Raw genomic sequence first — 17,649 nt, 5'->3', positions numbered from 1 at the left:
CTGGAGACTTAAGCCCATCAGCTGTCTCAGGTTCTGTGGCTGCCCATGGCCTAACAGGGATGAACATTTGGGATCTTCCCGAGGGTATGCACAAAGGCTCTGTGTCGCTGACCTTTTGCTGCTGCACATACCTGCAGTGCACAATAGTTGGTCCTGTGTCTGGGGTCCTGTTGATATAATCCCTTACAGTTCTGACAAACTGGATCAGGGACTGGGTGGTCTCTGGCACACCATGGTCTGGCCAGACAGTGTAGTGGAAGTGACGAATGAGCCTTGTTGAGTCAAGCTGCTCTTCCTGTTGGGATACAACATTGTGGGTCATCAGAACAGACAAGAGAGGAGGGGACACACATAACATGCACCTTCAGAGCAAATGCCACAGCTGCCACCAGAGATGAGCTGGGCATGATGCAACTGTGCTACAGCAGAAGAAACCTTCCTAATTTAGCCTTGCAAGTGGTTTTAAGCCAATTAATTTTTTTATAAAAAAAGATTAACACAAACATACACTGCAGATTTTAAACTCTCGTATTGTCCATTCTGGGAGCACGGATTCAGACAGCATCTCAACGATCAGGTCTCCATAGTACAAGGAATCCTGGTCAAGGGGCCAGTAGTGATCACACTTCACCTACAGGGACACAGAAAAAGACAGATTTATTGTCAGTAACAGCTGTAAACAATGCCTTCATCCAGCACTGGCAGAAGCAGACTTCAGACCTCCTGTGCCTGAGGATGAAGGAAGAAAGGCAACAGCTGCATTCAGAGTGAGATGCCAACCCCCACCATGTCAGCTCAACAAACAGGGCCTGCGATGGGAATGGGCTAGGATGGGGCTGGGAAGTGGAAGCTCTCATCACAGATGTCTGTGATGGGGGGAATGGGAAGCATTTCACTGATAACCTCTTCTGGATGCCACAACATTTTCTACACCAAGTCTTCTCAGAGCTTTGCTGGGATGAGAACTGGGCCTCCAGTGCCCGCTTCCCCACCTCTTGCTGAGACATGACAGTGCAGTCCCACTCAGCCAGTGAGGTGCAGGAGACATGTGGCTGCCTGTCCTGCACCTGCTTTCCCCATCTCCTCAAGAAAAAATGGTAAACTGAAATGAAATATCCCCATATGTGCCACTAGATGATCACTACTTCAAGTTTGTGTAATCTTTTTACAGATCTAGTCCCTGTCTTACAAAGGGTGCAGGACGTGGTCATACCTGGGGGGGTGGATTGCTGAGACAGCTAAATAACCTACCTACACTTGCACTCAGTAAGACTGTTAAGTGCATAAGTGGTGTCCTTGCTTACTACATCAGGGCTTATGCATCAGAGAGAATTCCATCTATTTAATGATCAACATTTGCTCTCTAGACCTTATATTTAAAGTAGTAGTTGATCAGACTTGATGTGATAAACAGGCATTTTTTGCTGGTGGTTGTCCTTCTGCATGCTCAAGGGGATTATATTAGTACTAGTGAGCAAAGTCCTGGATTAGAGACCAGAAGCACTGAGCTCTGTTCCTAACTATAGCCTTGACACGTTGCAAGATCTTGGGATGGTCACTGCATCCTCACTTCACAGCCTTAATCTGTCCCCAGTCTTTAGATTATATCTCTTATCTCTTACTGTGTATCTCCTTGACTGGGGCCTTTTGCATTAGTGTGATGCAAATAATAAGCTTAAACTTTCAACAGATGTTAAAACAGTCATTAATAACAATGAAGAGTCACTGCTCACCCGGCCCTTCTCAACGCACTGGGTTACCATGACAATATTGTGAACATTTTGCTCCCATGCCATCTTCCAGAACTCATCTTTGGTGCCAGGCAAAGGGCCCTGAGTCGCTATGTATTCCCTGCGGAAATTATTGCCCTGCAAGTAAAGAGAACTCCATTAGTTTTCATAAAGGCAGAAAAAAAGATCTTCTAGCAACTGAACAAGCCATGGGGTTGCAGCCAGGACTCTGCAGCAACAATGCCCTTGCTGGGACAATAGTTTTGAGAGCTGAATTGTTGGACCTGGAACCAGCTTGGACCTGGAAACAGAAGGCTGCTTGGAGCAGAGAAAAGGAAGAGACTGCGGCAGTGTATCTAAATACTGTTCCTTTTGTGGCAGTCAAAGCTTTTCATTGTTCTATTGTGTTCAGCACAGTCTCAAGCAATTTTGGAACTACTCAGAGGTTTTGTTTTATTTACTGTTTTTAATAAATTAGCTGAGTTCTGGCTTCAAATCTGGATTGCTAAAGCCACTGCTATTATCAATCACAACTCTTTGGCAAAGGGCATTATTTTAATCTCAGCCAGTTTCACCATCCTGCATGGTGCCAACATTGTCAGGATGAGCTACAGCTCCACAATGAGGATGCCACCTGGAGTGATAGCTACAGTTGTTGTGGACACTGTATAAAACCAGTGACCTTTAAAAATGTGTCCTTGGCCAATTAGACCTGCTATCTTACATAACTATAGCAATCCAAGAATCCTTAAGTGCTGGGTAAATCACTCACAGTTAACTTAATGGCAGTCAGACACAGCCTTTCAGCACACCCACAAAATGAGTTCTCAGACTTCTAGCTCAAGTGAATAAATGAAGGGGGAGGGGAGCCTTAAGCATCCAGCTTTATATTCAGTTTTAGATGAAGGACAAATTAACACTGGAGGGAGGACTGTAAAATACCATCCTTGAGTCACTTACTGGTATGTAGCTTGCATTAATGTAGTCTGAGCAAGGGTCATCGTCCACATTGGAAAGCTTCACTCTTGATGTGTCATCTATGAAGAAATTGATTACAGGAGGCTTATGACTAGGTCTTGATTATCAGTCCCTCTCCCATTTACAGAAATGCATTTGTGAAAGGACTGGCAGCATTATTACAAGGATTTTATATAGAGGGCTAATTTAAAGGGATAACTGTTTATATTTGTACTGCCTCTTTCATTCATGAGTGCTGTGGAGCGTTCCAAAGACTAGGAGATGGATGGATGGACAAGCAGGAAGCAGTTAATATCCCAAATTTCCTCTGCTGAGTTGCACAGGATTTGTTATGGCAACAAAAGAGCCACAACAGCATCCTTCTTTGATCCTGGCAGCAGTGTGCTGTACTGGAGAGCAGTGCCCAGCACTGCCCTTGAAAGAGCGGTAGTGCTTCAGTGGTCTGCACAGCTCCCAAGCTAATGTGTGAGCAGGCTAACCATATTCCCTGGGTAGAGAACCCTCTGTAGAGAGATACAGAATGCCTAAGCCACCGGGTCACTGATTCATGAGATAATGCCATGCTGGATCTCAGGCAGGTGTTGTTTCTTCACAACATCATGGGCATGCTCCCCAGCCCGGCACAGCAGGCAGAACACAGGAGAAGCTGTGAAGCTGTGCTCCAAGCACATACCCCATCCAGCAGCAGGGCAGCATGTGGAACAGCAAGTCATGTGGTGTTCCTCCTAGATGCACAGCACGTTGCCTCCAAAACCGCCAGATAGGAGATTAAAGGGGTAAACTCTCAATGACAGGTCTTGCACCAGGAGAACAGGGATAACCTTACATGTGTGTCTTATCATGCAGAACCAGAACCACACTAGCTTTACATTGTATAGTAGGTTTGCTGTGTCCTCTGAAGAAGAAAGATTTGGCAAGGCTGTCAAAAAGCAATGAATGGATGATACCCTGTATGTAAACAACCCTACTGTTATTTCTACTATCCTTGTTATCAGCAGTGACTGAACGGCCCTAATAGCTGGAGCTTTTTCTCTCTAGACTGAACACTAGCCATTACACCTCTAGTGTGAAATGAAATTACTGGTCTGTGTGAAGCTATTCAGGGCCATACATCATCTGCCTCAAAGCACCAGAACCTGAGCTGGCAGAGGTATTTCATCTCTGACAGAGAGGAGGGAAGGGATTGGCTGCACTCTCTTTTCCACTAGGCTTGCTGAAAAAAGTGAAAAATAGCTGGTGTGATGTAATATTACACAACCAAACCTAAAACTCACAGGGCAATATATTATTGTATCGATTCTTCCCTCTGTTCTCTGACAGAAGCGCTATGTCACATGTCTGGTTTCGACCCACATCTTTCAAGTCCTGCAAAAAAATGTAGGAATAAAATGTGAGGTGAAAATAATTAAAGGACGTGACAACACAGGAGGACACAGTACTTATCAGCTCTCAAAGGCCACGGACAGAGAATGGGTGTTTTTTTTAAAAAAACAATCTGAAATTAAATAGCTAATCATACTGGTTTAAAGCAAGCACATGGCTGGCAGGTGCTTTCCATGCTTTATCACACAGATGTGCCACACAAATGAATGCTCCTGACCTCAGCCAGATAGGTATCAGGCAGAGGCTGCTAACCAGAATATGCTATGCCAAATAAGAGCTGGTTTCTGCACTAGGAAAAGTGGAGTTCAGGTGAGACTCTCAAACTTATTTGGACTTGTGTGAATAAGACAAACAAATGCAGGCCTTTCTAACCCATTGATTCAGCCAGCCCGCCCCTTCATAAAGCAAGTCCTTTGCCTAGGTTAGGATCCCACCTCATACTCCTTGGACAGGAGGTAGTTGGAGTCTGCTTGAAGTTTGGTGAAGTGTGCTTCAAAATGACTGACTTTGATCGGACTAAAATATTCAACAGGAGGAAGAAAATCACAGGATGAATCACAGTCATAATTTATCCAGTTGGTTATCAAGAAGTTTTTTTAGGTATTAATTTTTTCTTTTTACCTGGAAGTTTTCCGGTTCCTAGAAATGATTTCAAAAGAAAAAGAAACACTTCATCAGTGAGTGACCAGATGGGACTGTTCATCCATGATGCCATGTTAAAATACTGCTCTTAGAAACAAAACTTTTGATGTTACCCTCTTTGGCCCAAGTTCAGATGGACTGACAGTGGCCTGTCCCTGCGAATGCTCAGCCTTGCTGTAGGTCTCTCGTGGCCATTGCTGGAATAAAAAGGAAGGTATTCTGTTTTACCGTTATGTTCTGATACTGGTAAGAGCTGCCAATAACATAATTTACATTGGAAAAAAGTTGGTAAGTTGGAAAAAAGGAATTTATCTTAAGTCTGTTTTGATTTGTGTTTCTGATTTGATTTGTGACATTGCTTTTAGCTGTGGCACGGAGTTTTCTTGTATTTCAGTTTGATAATAGTGATGTGGAGTGTATGCATGTGCACAGGCAATACAACTTTTTTCTTGCTCTGAAACACTCACAGCCCAGTCTATCATTATGGAGGGTGTCCTATGCTAAGACGGGCCCTAAACTGGTTGATTCTCTACATGCAGAGAGGAACATGTAGGTAGATTTTCAGAGCTGTAAAAGGTCTACAGTTTCCAGCACATCCACTCTGCAGACCAGGTCTCTAGGAGATGCCCAGGTTCATGGCAGGATTAAGTGGCAGTACCACAGTAGGCTTTGGGAAAGCCGCAGAAGTGGTACTGACTCCATACGGTTAGTATCCTTTCACTGCCATCTCCTCCTTCAACACCCTTCCCTTAGAGAATGCTTTCTCTTTATGTATGTTGAGGGAAAACCATACTGGTATAATTGCAGTCCTGCTGGCTATTTAACTCACAGGAAGAAACCACACTCTATCTGAAGGTTATCTAAATGCAATGAGATGTGCAAGGTGGAAAACACATCAATTTGCACTCTGTTCATGCTCTGTGTACTGAGATGCTTAGGAGTGCACAAGTCTATACATGCAAAAGCAGACTTTATTTACTATTGCTAATGATTTATGCCTCTTTTTTTTGGATGGCATATAGAGGAATACACTGAATTTGTTCATAGAGCTTAAGAATAGCATTGCTAAAGGGTAAATCCACTCCAGCTAAAAGCTACGACTAGTCAGAAAACATGTTTTTTCAATGTGAAATCCTGGCATCTGAAAAGCAAATTCAAAACAAAATAGACCTAATCTTGTATCAGTAAAAGAACTGAATTTCAGATTTCCAGAGACTCCCACATAATGGAAATGTTGATCTTTTTTTTATTTCAGAAACCACAAGGAATTTCACATCAATAATGTCGTATCTCTTTCAGTCACGCAAAATGGTTTAAATTTTTCAAAGTTGAGATAGAGTATTTCACTTTTTAAAAATACATTTAAAATTCATTATTTAAGATTCATCTATAATGTGAAATATACAACTATAATTGACAAAAAAAAAAGTAAAGTTTGAACTAATCTTTTGGACACTTGAGGTAATGCCACACCTTAAGATTTTTAAACTGAAATAATAAAGTCTAAATGAACAGTTTCAAGAGCTTCCAATCTACAATGTAGATGAAATGAATTTGAAACATTTCATTTTTGACAAAAGACATTCAGTTCGAATGATAAACCAGTGGTTCAGAAATATTCAGACTCCTACTGAAAACTAAAAGCTACAAGGATCCTCTATGAGATAATCCTGACTAACATCAGTAGGTATCTGAATCAAGAATATATAGATCTCTTAATATGTAAGTCATTAGTTCTATACTTAGTGTGTACAGATGTTGGGGGACATAGATTTTATCTGTCAAATAGTTCAGTGCATTCCTCCACACTTTAAATATTGTATTACTTAAATGAATATAATTTGACCTAACTTCAATAACGGAGACTGATAAAGGGACTCAACTTACCTAACTTTTTGTCTGCAGACAAATAAAGCAGTAACAGCCACTAACATCACAATCAGAAACAAGCCAGCACTCACACCTTCAATAATTCCAAACAGAGGCTCTAGAAACAAAACAGTGTATTTATATATCTTGAGGAAAAGGTATGAAGAATCAAAGAATCAATAAATTTCAGGTGATATATTATTATCAGCTAAAGAAAATGGTTAAATATAAGGAAATGCAAGGCATTTAAACACTTAGCTAAAACCTGCCGTTGATTTTCTGTCCTTATTTATTCCAAACATTACACAAAATCTTTGACTTCCAACCACAGTAAAAGAAAGCACAGCCCCATTATATGGGAGTTTGGTTCTCTTGCACTTTGAAACTTTCTTGGTGATAGCCTCACTGAGCGTTCACCCTTTCCTTTACTGTCAGCAGCTGCATCAAACAATCCTCTGAGTTTTCAAACTAAGGCTGGATGAGCCACAGCTCCAGCCTCATTTCAGAGCAGCCTTCAGGACATGCACAACAATCTGGTTTTGTTCCACTCCTTGCAAATAGTTCCGGATCCAGAGTGTTCTGAGGCACAATATATAATCACATGCTACAGTCATTGAAAAACAAGCCTGAAACTAACCTGCCTCTGTAGTGATCGGTAAAGAGAAGAAGGTGTCTGTGAAGAGTGGTTTAGGGAGTTCCTTTGGGTCTTCACTGAAGAGCTGGGTAAAAGCCCGTATGCTGATCCTAAAAAAACCAGTACCTTTATAGTTAGAGCTCATCAGATGTTCAGAACCAACAGCAGAAAAGTAAGAACTCATTTGCCCCTTAGAGAGAACTAAAACCTTTCCACTGAGCACAGACAGTTCTTAATGTGGGCACCTGAGTTAAATACTATAGCGGGGGGAGCCCAGCTAGTGCAGGTGGAGAGCTCTCAGGTTCCCTGGCAGAGGTAACAGGGCTCTGGCTGCTGGCACACACAGCCCGACCATGCCTGAAGGCAGGACTAGCAGAAGCTGCAGTGGAGAGAGGACTTGGAAATGCTTCTTGGTGGGGATGTTTTCCCTTCACGTGGCTGGGCAGGGCTGTGCTAATGGAGAAATGCTACAGTCTTAGTTCTCCTGATAACCTGGGCATTTCCCAGTCTGAATTTTTGGGAAACGTGCCCTAATGAGAGCAGACTGTGGTAGGGTAGCACTATCTTGATGATGATGAGACGCTGAGAGGCATGATGTGCACTGCCTGGCAGGTGCCTTCTATCCATATGGTCCAGTAAGCAGCTTGCAGACCTCTTGGGAGAGTGTTTGCCTGCGGGAAGGGCGTGACTGAGCTGCACTGGAGCTCACATTTGGTCTCACAGCCTGCATAACTGCTGAGCCTGGTCTTGGCAGTCACCCTCTTCTACACCCTACAGCTAACATGGGCCTAGCTCTGGAGCCTGGGCATGGTGCCACAGGTTAGGATAACCTCCAGGTTTTTCTAGCTTGTTCAAAATGACTGGTGTGGGGTAGTGGTGCCAAACAGAGTGAGTGAAGCATCCTTGCCTTCTCCTGTTGAGTAGTCTTCTGACTTAGCTGACCATCTTAAGTCTTTGCAAAGAAAGATTTAGCAGCTATAGGAGAGCTGCCCATCAAGTTGAGGGAAATAAATAAACCTATTCACTGCACAGAGTTTTGTGCATAATTAATCATATCATTCCCATGCTAGTGAAGGACTGGTTCATATCTATGGGGTGGGGGCATGGATAAAACTTTTATAAATTCACAGTGAAACACAAAGAACATCATAAAACACAGTTATTAATCTACAGAAGCTCAAGTCTACCAAGCATCCAGACAGCACCATGCCTAATAATGTGACAGAGCACAACTACCAACATAAATCTAACCTATAAGCAGTCCGAGGCTTTAGGGGTCCATCGCAGAATTTTTGCTGATCTGGATCACACCTTCCTCCCAGATTTTCCATTTCTCCTCCAAGCTTAATGTCAAAGCTTTTATAGTCACTGTCAGGGTTTTCAGCACATCTACTGGCAAAATAATTTGTCTGGTAGATGCGTATGGAGTCATTGTGTTTGTACTCCAGGTAGGAAGGTAATGGGTGCTGCTCATCAGGCTTTGGTCCTTCACTACCTACATCACGTGCAGAGAGAGAAAGAAGGTTTATGTATCACAGCCATTAATGTGATGCAGTTTATAGGCTCTAGCTGTTGACAGACATATTCTTATCCAACTTTCTAGCACTTCTTGGAGGCTGCACAGGCTACGTTGTGAATACAAAGCTACAGTGGTTAGGGTACCTTGTTTCTAGTACCAACCTTGCTATGATTCTTCTGGGAAACTTCAGACAGATTTCCTCACAAGACCTCAGCAAAACTTTTCCAGATACAATGCTGCAATTGTAGGCATGCACAGGTCAAGTCCAATGCTATGACATTTTTTCCTGTGCTGTTGGTGGAATGTCTGTGATCCAGATTCCTGGATCCTACCACCAGCTACTTCAAAAAGCATGTAAAAAAAATCCACACACTGACAAGTCTACTGTATAGAGAGAAAAGCTGCAATAAGAAATGACAGGAGTCCCCTGAATGGAAACTCACAGTAATGTGTAAAAGAATCAGGTAGGCAAAGCCATGGCAATGAGTAGTACCTTTCTCAAAGAGCTTTATAGTCTGCACAAACATGACAGAGTAGCCAGTGGAAATATTATCTCTGCTTTTTTTCCTAAGGGCTGATGGACAGAGACATTAAGAAACTTTCTCAAGGGTCACAAAATATGTCCTGGCATGCCAGTAAATGAAGCCACTTCTAAAAACAAAGTATTAATTGTTGAGATATCCATTTGTTTTGTCACATATAGGTCAACTGCAGAAAGGGAGGTTTACATGCATGCTACAAGGGCAATTTCTGTTCTGTTTTACAGTGCTGCACACAAAGTCATTTTCTTCACTAAGTGAACACCACCTGGGAGATGCTACCTTTGTCTTCTCAGCATGGCTTACTGAGGTTCTCCAAAACAGTTGCCTTAGTGTTCCCACCTAACATTTCAACTACCTTTTGAGATCTGTGCACAGCAAGGCAGTTTCTTCTGTGTTCACTGCCAATGGCATTCAACCTAAGTCTCCTATGGTGGAAATTTCCTGAACATACATGAGAGCGTAACCTAGAGTACAGAAGCTAACTACTGCTTCTGGCTGAGCTCTGCAGTTGCTACTGACTCTCTGAGGAGAAGACTGAGTTCCTAAGTCCCCAGGCTAGGGAGCAGGTGTAGATCCAAAACCTCTATGAAACTCAGCCACTAGGTGAGGAGAAGCTCCTTTGCTGTGTTAGTGACACCTGTGTACCTCCCCAGGTAACTCCTATAGGCTATAGAGAGAATGGTATTAAATCATGACACTTACCATCAGCCTCTCTCACAACCACAGTAAAGTACTTCACAGCTCCATTAGTATCACTAAACCAGCTGCAGTTAAAAGTAAAGTTGATGGAGGATTTGGTAATCAGCACCTCTTTTTTGTTCACTCGTATGTCTGGAGGTGGCTGAGGAGGACCTGCATAATTAAACAACAACAACAAAAAAAAAGAAAAAAGGAGAGAAAGCATTAACTATGTATTTGCTGTGAGCTAGACCTAGTAAGGGAAATGCAATTCGTAATAAAGCTTGGCTGACTGGACCTATGTCTCTGATTCTATTCTTTTTTGCAATGAAGAAAGTGTCTTCATCTCCCACAGGGAAACTGCCAAAGGATGAAACAAGCCAGCAGTGAATTAACCATAATAACAGTGGCAGCTCCTCAGTAGGAATTCCTGCAGAAGCCCACACGGAACTGCATTAAAGTCTTGCTAAATCCATGAAATCAGAAATTGTAGCTGCTAAAAATGACACAGGTTTAAGCCAGGTATTTGGAGGCCACTGAGCACACTCACTACAGGAAGTTACCTATTTTAAGCATCTAAATTTCTGCTTCCTTTTCCAGAAAAACAGTCCTGCATCAGCCAGACACAGCATTCAAATGCAGAGTACCGTTTTCCAGACTGACTGCACAATTTCCATAGGAAATGTTCTTCGTATGATAGAAAGCTATACCTTGAACTGTGACACAGCAGAAGTAAACAGGAAAGCGAAGTATGTAGGGAAAAACCTTCAGAGGACCAGTGCAGCAAAAGTGGAGATTTTAAGGATCTACATTGCTGAATCTTGTAAAAATCTGTATTATTGCAACTATATTGCACGTATAGGAAACCTATCAAATATGTAAGCAGGCAGCTAAACTTCAAAAGGTTTTAGATTACAAAAAGAAACAATAATTCACACATTTATATGTTGTTTAGCTAAACTTCTTAGATCCACAATGCCGAGCTGCAATTTTTTGTGTTCGAGATAGGGCCTCTGGTGTTAACCAGAGTCTGGGAGAGCAGCAGTGTTCAAAACTAGTAAGAACAAACATGAAACAGCTAACCTTCAAATAGGACTCAGTCTCACTTCTTGTGACATGAGTAGCTAGTTCTTGCATCTGAATTTGTAGCACCCTTTGTGGTAGAGGAAGGAGATGACACGGTTGCAATTAAAAGGCAGTTGATGGGGGAAGGGAGAAGGTGGGTTGGTGACTGAACTCTGTAGCTTAGCTCACTAGCTCCCAAACCAAACATCATTTTTATGATCTAGCATTTCACACAAATGTGGCTTTTAATAAGCAGCTATAGAAGCATCACTGAATATAGGCATCCTGGCCATTCTGTCATTTTTGAGAAGTTTAGCCCTGGAGTGGTTCAGGCCTCTGCGTTGTGCTGTGCCACTGAATCCAGAGGTACTGCAAAAATTGGAGCAGGTCTAGGGCCAGCAATGGCAGGCTGTTGACTGTGGTGATGCCTGGCAGTGCAGAGGCACGAGCAGATGCTACTGCTACCCTCCACTCTGCAGCCTATGGGTGGAGAAATTGAAGAAGCTGTTTCAAAGCACATGCTATGGAAATCTGTGATCCTCCCTCAGGTATAACTCCTACAGGTGATTTGGTCAGGTAGCACCTCAGAAGAATGTATAGAGAGCCCAAAGAGGACCCAGTGCCACAATCCAATGTCCTTACTGATGGATGCTGAGGATGGCTACTATCTGTGAAGGGAAACAGCCAGGCACAGGAGGCCAAGCAGCAACCATGAAGACAATTAAAGGTGTGTGATGACAAGGACATCTTTGATGCTGAACATCAGAGTGACAGGATAATTTTTCATGTTTCTCAGGCTGCATATTTCATACACAAGCCAAACAAGCAGGTCTGGCAATATAACGAGAGGCAATATAGTTAAAATCCTGCATTGTCTGTCACAACAGGGACCAAAGGACAGGTTCACTCTCTTTTGGCCACCAGATTATGAGTGCCACATATTGGCAATTGTGGAGTTCAGAACTACTTTTGCTGTCTATCCAACACAAGCAACTGCTTATTGCTGCTCACTACCTCCCTTCACAGAAACTCTGAATTCCACTTACGGTCGATCATTGTGATGGTGCTGTCTTCAACTACTTCACTCGTCATGTCTGCAGAATGCACCTTGATGGACACGAGGTATCGCTTGTGGGGAACCAGAGTCATGATATTAAGCAGAGATTTGTCTTTTTCTATCCTTTTAGAAAATTCCACTTCACGAGTGTCCATTTTTTTGCATTCAACGCTATACCCATCAAAGTCAGAATCAGGAGGAGTCCAGGAACACGCAATGGCGGTAGAGGTCTGGGGCCGACAATGAAGACTTTGTATCTTGTCTGGTTCTAGAGGAATGTTAAGAAGTTGAAGCTCAGTGGGAAAAGGGAAAAGCATCATACACACTCTGCTCACCCTACGTCCCCTAGATTTTGCATCAACTGTTTGATCAGAGCCAGAATTCCCACCTCTCCTGCAAATGTGCGCTGCCTGATTATTAGGCAAGGCTGTCTAACTCATTTTAGCCATCTGAAATTGGATCTAGTGACATCAGCCTCATCAGGTTTGTGAAGCTTAATTGATTAGTTGTGAAAAAAAAGCAAACAAAGCTACTTGCTGAAGTCTTAACAAGAACAGCAACACTGCAAAGCAATGGATTTCTAGAACTCTGTTACAACTTATTTGGAGGTTATATGTGGTCAACAGTATCAGTCAATACTGATAGTGTCATCTCATGACTGATCTGGTTTCCTGGGTAGCATGTGGTGTGTCCTTATTACTAAAACATACCAACGAAGTATGCTTTATCCAAGTAATATTGGAGCACCATTTATACCATGTAACAAAGATGGGATTTCACACTCACATGGCAGACATCTACATTAAAGTGATTAAATACAGGTGAAAGAGGTAGCTATGCTCTCATTTTAATTAATATGCTGAATGAAGTCTAAACAGCTATTCATCTTACTAAACACAGATGTCAGTTTGGAGCTGAATCCCACCCCAAGTGACATGAGGGTTTGCCAAGGCTCAGTTATTTTTACAACTCCAGTTCACTTTTTCAAATCAGCCTGCTACTGAGATTGCTAGAGACAGCTAGAGATGATGTGGATCCACAGACAATGACAGAAACGCAGAGTGGTGAAACACTCTGATTCCAGTTTCAAATCTAGTACAGCAAGGAGGTTTCATTCATCCTTCCTGTTTGATCGTTCAAAAAACATTTTGATTATTTCAATATCCTACTGTCAGAGAAGTTTGGATATTCAGCCTTATTTCACCCCTGAAACTGATTGATTTAGGCTCTGCAACCAAACAGCCCCACTCTGGATGTGAAGATTGTAAATGTATGTCCATTTTCAATCTTTAAACAGTTGACCTTGCACACAGCAAGGGCTTAGAATCTAGCCAAATTCATTGCCGTCATTCATGAATTTATTAATGGAAATTACTGACTGCAAAAGGAGTTAGTAAGATTTAACAGTTTTGCATCTTCTCCAGCTGAGTGTTAGGGTGTAGTGGAAATCGTTACTTACTCGTTCTGACACTTGCAGACTGTGACTGACTGTATGTCTTCCAGCTGTCGCCACTGACAGTTCTGACACTGAACTCATACAGTCTTCCTGGTCGCAGGCCATAGATGATGCGTACTTTAGATTTGCTGCTGCTGTAGGGATTGAATACTGTGAGGGGATCCTTTGGAAGCCACTGCAACTCAAAATCGTCATAGTCTGTCCAGTCTGGAGGACCCAGCCAGGTGATTGATAAAGAAGTGTTTGCAACATCAGTAAACGATACAGTGTTAGGAGGGCTGGGTGCTAGACAGAAAGGGGGGGAAAAAAAGGAAAAAAAAAAAAAGAGATTCTTAACAAATTTTTACACGAGACAAATAAGATGAAACATCCATTCTTTTTTTCATGCATCACAAAGTGGTTTATATTATCCCGTGTACACAGCCAGTTACTGTGTCTGTGCTGATGGTGGTGACTTTCACAGACATTACATATTACTGAGCCTTTGAAAGAAAAACAGTGCTGAACAAGATCACACTCCCATTGGCTTTATGCCCTTAAGGATATCATTTATCTATACACCTTCAGTGACTCTTATAATAAACCCTCCCTCAGAATAAGTCTGTTGCATAGTTGTGAACTAATATGAATTTTGACAGATGGGAATAAACAAAAATCCCAAAGCTTTTGTGTCTTTTACCTGTTCTTCCTTCAGCGTTTGCTGTGTTGGTCAGGTCACCACTGTGAGTCACCACAACCAGCGTGTACTTTCTGCCAGGAATGAGCCCCTGGAAATGCCACTCTTTCAGGTCTCTCCTGTGCCATGTTTCTTTCTGTGTCCCATTTGGGTTGTAAAGATTCAGCTCATAGAAGTCAACATCTCCTGCTGCTGGACCCCAGGTGAACCACAGACTGTCTGTCATGTTTCGGTTGGATGCCTTGAGACCAACAACTGGGGCTGGTACTGAAAAAAAGGGGATGAATATTACTTTATGTAGAAAATCCTTAAGGTGAGGAGAAGCAGCAAGGTCAAGCAGACCTTACACTTATCCTGTAATGACAGTTACCACAGCTGGACAAAAAGCCAGGAAGCATATGTCAATGGTTTCCTTTCTTATTTTGAACTGCCACTGTCCCCAAAAGAGGCTGAAATGTTTATAATAGATAGTTTTGCAAATGTTAAGCAGCTTTTTCCCAGTGTTTGGAAACATCCAGTTCTAAGGTAGCTGAAGAAAGTACACCACTGTCCAGAGGCAGTCTTACAGAGGGGTTACTATATGGTGCCTCAGAGGATAAGAAAGGTTTCACAGAGTGTCAGGGCTGCTAGAGTTGCTTCCCACATGTGGATGAACAAACATAGAGCTGCAGCCAGAGCTCCCCATGGGAAACAAGTTTTATTTCACTGGTAGATTGTCCACCCCATTAACTCTACTTGCTTTGCCTTTTTGTCTTTTCCACTCATAGATCAATACTGCTTTTAGGATGAGAGACAGCTGTTGTCTTTTAAGGCATAAGCAGCATACCTTGGGATGTCCTTCTCTTGACCGGAGTACCTGAGAACTATTGTAAAGGTCTTTGCTTCATTCTTCCTCTTATAACCACATCATTCAGAATTTACCTTCTTATTTGTCTAATGCTTTTCATGTATAAGAGCCAATTTTGATATTCCTAATACTTGCTCTAATCTAGCATGAGCATTAGACTCAGACCAGCTCACTGGTGTCGCCCATGAGCACCACACTGGAGACAGGTGGTTTTCTTAGATGTTCTTGCCTGTTCTTCCGAAGACAGATGACTCATTAGTGAGGTCTCCGCTGTGGGTAACAATCACCATTCGATACATCCTGCCTTGCCGCAGGTTCTGGAACGAACACTGCTGGAGGTGCTGCTCTCCTGAAATCCTGTCATGAAGGGACTTGTCTGGGTTGTATAGGAAGATGTCATATGAATCAAGCTCCCCTTGTGACGTGGTCCAGCTGAAGGACAGTCGGTCAGTGGTGTTCTCTGTGACCTTCAGATCCGTGACAGCTGCTGGAACTGAAAGAAGGATGAATGCAAGAGTAAATATCAAAGTGTCCAGCCACTAAGCTGAACCTTTAACAAAGTAACAACTCATCGCTGGAATACATTTCAATTAAACCACAAGTAGCTAAGTAATGTCAACAGCTACTTTCAGGAGCAACGGAAAAGCCTTTATGAGGTGCCACTGAGTCTCTCCGATACAATGTTTGTATTTCCCAGCAGGCCTGGTTCTCCACCCTGTGCTCACACAGAAGTGTCCATTAGTTTCTACAAGGAGCTTTAATTGAGTAAAGACTGCAGGACTTGGCTCTAAGTTGAGGTGTGTGTATTCATGTCAAATCCTGTGCTAAGAGCCTTGAGACTGTGAATTAAAAACTTGATGACAATAAAGCATTCAGGTAGTTCCATAACAGACAGACTGAGGGAAGCATTCAGCACTTTGGTTTAATATCCTTATTATGAACCACAGCCACATTATTATGACAACAAATTCCAGATTCACATACCAAGCACATAGCAGGAAAAATGATGCATAAATATCTGGAGACTGTTCATATGAGAATCTTTCCAGAATCAAGATATACAAATGATTCATGTATTTAATGATATCTGACTGAGGGAACTATAAATAAACCGAGATGTTCTAATTACCTGTTCGGCCAACAGTTTCTGCTCGTTTACTGAAGAGCCCGCCACTGACTGTCAAAACTTGTATTTTATACTTCTTGCCGGCTAATAAATCTTCAAATTTGTGCTGTTTGGCAGTAGCTGGCTCTGATTTGTTGCTCAGGAGGATTCCTTGCTCATTCAAGAGCAGAATGTCATACCTTTCAGCTACACCAGGAGCTTTCTGCCAGGTTACTAACAAGGAATGACTGCTGTAAGCATGATGGGCTAATAATTCCTGGACAGAGGCTGGAACTGGAAGCAACAATTAAAGGCAGGACATTACCAGGTGAAATATGGACCATTCAATACACAACTGTGAATAGAGTAATTAATAGAAAATATCTTTACACATTTGCATGTTCACTTGCGGGAAAAGGAATGTCTGTGCATGTGTTTACCCAAGCAAATAATTCCTAGACATAAGTACAATCAGATGAAGCTACAGAGCATCATGGAAATCTGAACTGGGCATGGAGAAGCAAAAGATACATATAATTATAGTGAAAAGAGGGAGGAGAGTCAGATGAACTGACCAAAACAGTTAAGAACGGCATGTGAAAAAGAACTGAAAAATAAAGAAGTGGTAAATTGGTGCAAAATAGTGGCACAGAATAGAAAACATTAGCCACCAGCTGTTGCACGAAAGTCAGGGCCACAGCAAACACATGCAGGTGCTAAACAGAGAAGATGGTTTAAAACCAAGGTGTTCCACCGTTTTGTGTGTTCCAACATGCAGTATATTGGGGCAATACATTATCTAACAAGCCTTGACCATGCAGTGGGCTCTGCGAGAACGCAGTATTCGACTACATGGAGCCCTGCAGATGTATACGTCGGATGGGTACAGGCATAGAACTGGGGAGGAATGGAACTGCATTCATCCTGTGAAGGCACACTTTGGTCTGGGGACTTGAATTCCACACACATTCACCCAGGTAAAGCTACTCATGTGACACATCTCACTGGTATTAACAGACTCATGCCTAAGTGTTTGCAAGAATGAGGACTCACGCTCCTTTGAGATAAAAGCTTCTCAGGAGTCTGGGTGTCCCCATACCCAACGGTACATTCATAAACGTAATTAAATAAGGGTCAGCTTCTGGGAAGACATAATGCAACTTGCTCCTTGTCTCAAGAGAAACGTACTTGTTCTCCCAAAAGCTGCTAAGCTGTTGTGCAAGGTGCCACTGTTAGATTGCACCACCACTCGGTACTGCTCCCCAGCTTCCAACTTGTGAAACATGTGCTCAGAGACGTGTTTGGAGACACTCTGGGAATCAAGCTGATGGTTTTGCTGAAATATAGTCACTGTGTAGGAATCAACATCTCCACCTCCAGGAGTCCAGCTCACTTTCAGGCTGTTTGTCATGCCGTTAGGTGACACATGAATGTTTCTGACCACACTTGGAACTGGAAAAAAAAGGGA

At 42.5% G+C, this 17,649-nt stretch overlaps 1 protein-coding gene across 3 annotated transcripts in view; it reads right to left on the bottom strand.

Moving 5' to 3' along the window:
- The window catches only part of PTPRB (protein tyrosine phosphatase receptor type B), a 66,674-nt gene that overhangs the window by 10,232 nt on the left and 38,793 nt on the right, over nucleotides 1–17,649 (bottom strand). For all 3 annotated transcript variants that reach the window (XM_069773598.1, XM_069773597.1, XM_069773599.1), the window contains 18 exons: nucleotides 17,370–17,633; nucleotides 16,206–16,475; nucleotides 15,306–15,569; nucleotides 14,233–14,496; nucleotides 13,557–13,838; nucleotides 12,087–12,365; nucleotides 10,000–10,149; nucleotides 8,488–8,731; nucleotides 7,240–7,346; nucleotides 6,621–6,720; nucleotides 4,847–4,930; nucleotides 4,713–4,730; nucleotides 4,526–4,607; nucleotides 3,983–4,073; nucleotides 2,691–2,767; nucleotides 1,734–1,868; nucleotides 509–631; nucleotides 132–295 (listed from right to left, as the gene is read on the bottom strand). In XM_069773598.1, the coding sequence (XP_069629699.1) occupies nucleotides 132–295; nucleotides 509–631; nucleotides 1,734–1,868; nucleotides 2,691–2,767; nucleotides 3,983–4,073; nucleotides 4,526–4,607; nucleotides 4,713–4,730; nucleotides 4,847–4,930; nucleotides 6,621–6,720; nucleotides 7,240–7,346; nucleotides 8,488–8,731; nucleotides 10,000–10,149; nucleotides 12,087–12,365; nucleotides 13,557–13,838; nucleotides 14,233–14,496; nucleotides 15,306–15,569; nucleotides 16,206–16,475; nucleotides 17,370–17,633 (2,998 nt within the window). The remainder of the gene's footprint in view (nucleotides 1–131; nucleotides 296–508; nucleotides 632–1,733; nucleotides 1,869–2,690; nucleotides 2,768–3,982; nucleotides 4,074–4,525; nucleotides 4,608–4,712; nucleotides 4,731–4,846; nucleotides 4,931–6,620; nucleotides 6,721–7,239; nucleotides 7,347–8,487; nucleotides 8,732–9,999; nucleotides 10,150–12,086; nucleotides 12,366–13,556; nucleotides 13,839–14,232; nucleotides 14,497–15,305; nucleotides 15,570–16,205; nucleotides 16,476–17,369; nucleotides 17,634–17,649) is intronic.

The sequence above is a fragment of the Haliaeetus albicilla genome, chromosome 28 (assembly GCF_947461875.1).
Source record: "Haliaeetus albicilla chromosome 28, bHalAlb1.1, whole genome shotgun sequence".
Lineage (NCBI taxonomy): Eukaryota > Metazoa > Chordata > Aves > Accipitriformes > Accipitridae > Haliaeetus > Haliaeetus albicilla.
The sequence above is the reverse complement of the archived record's forward strand: the minus strand, read 5'-3'. Positions and strand labels throughout refer to the sequence as shown.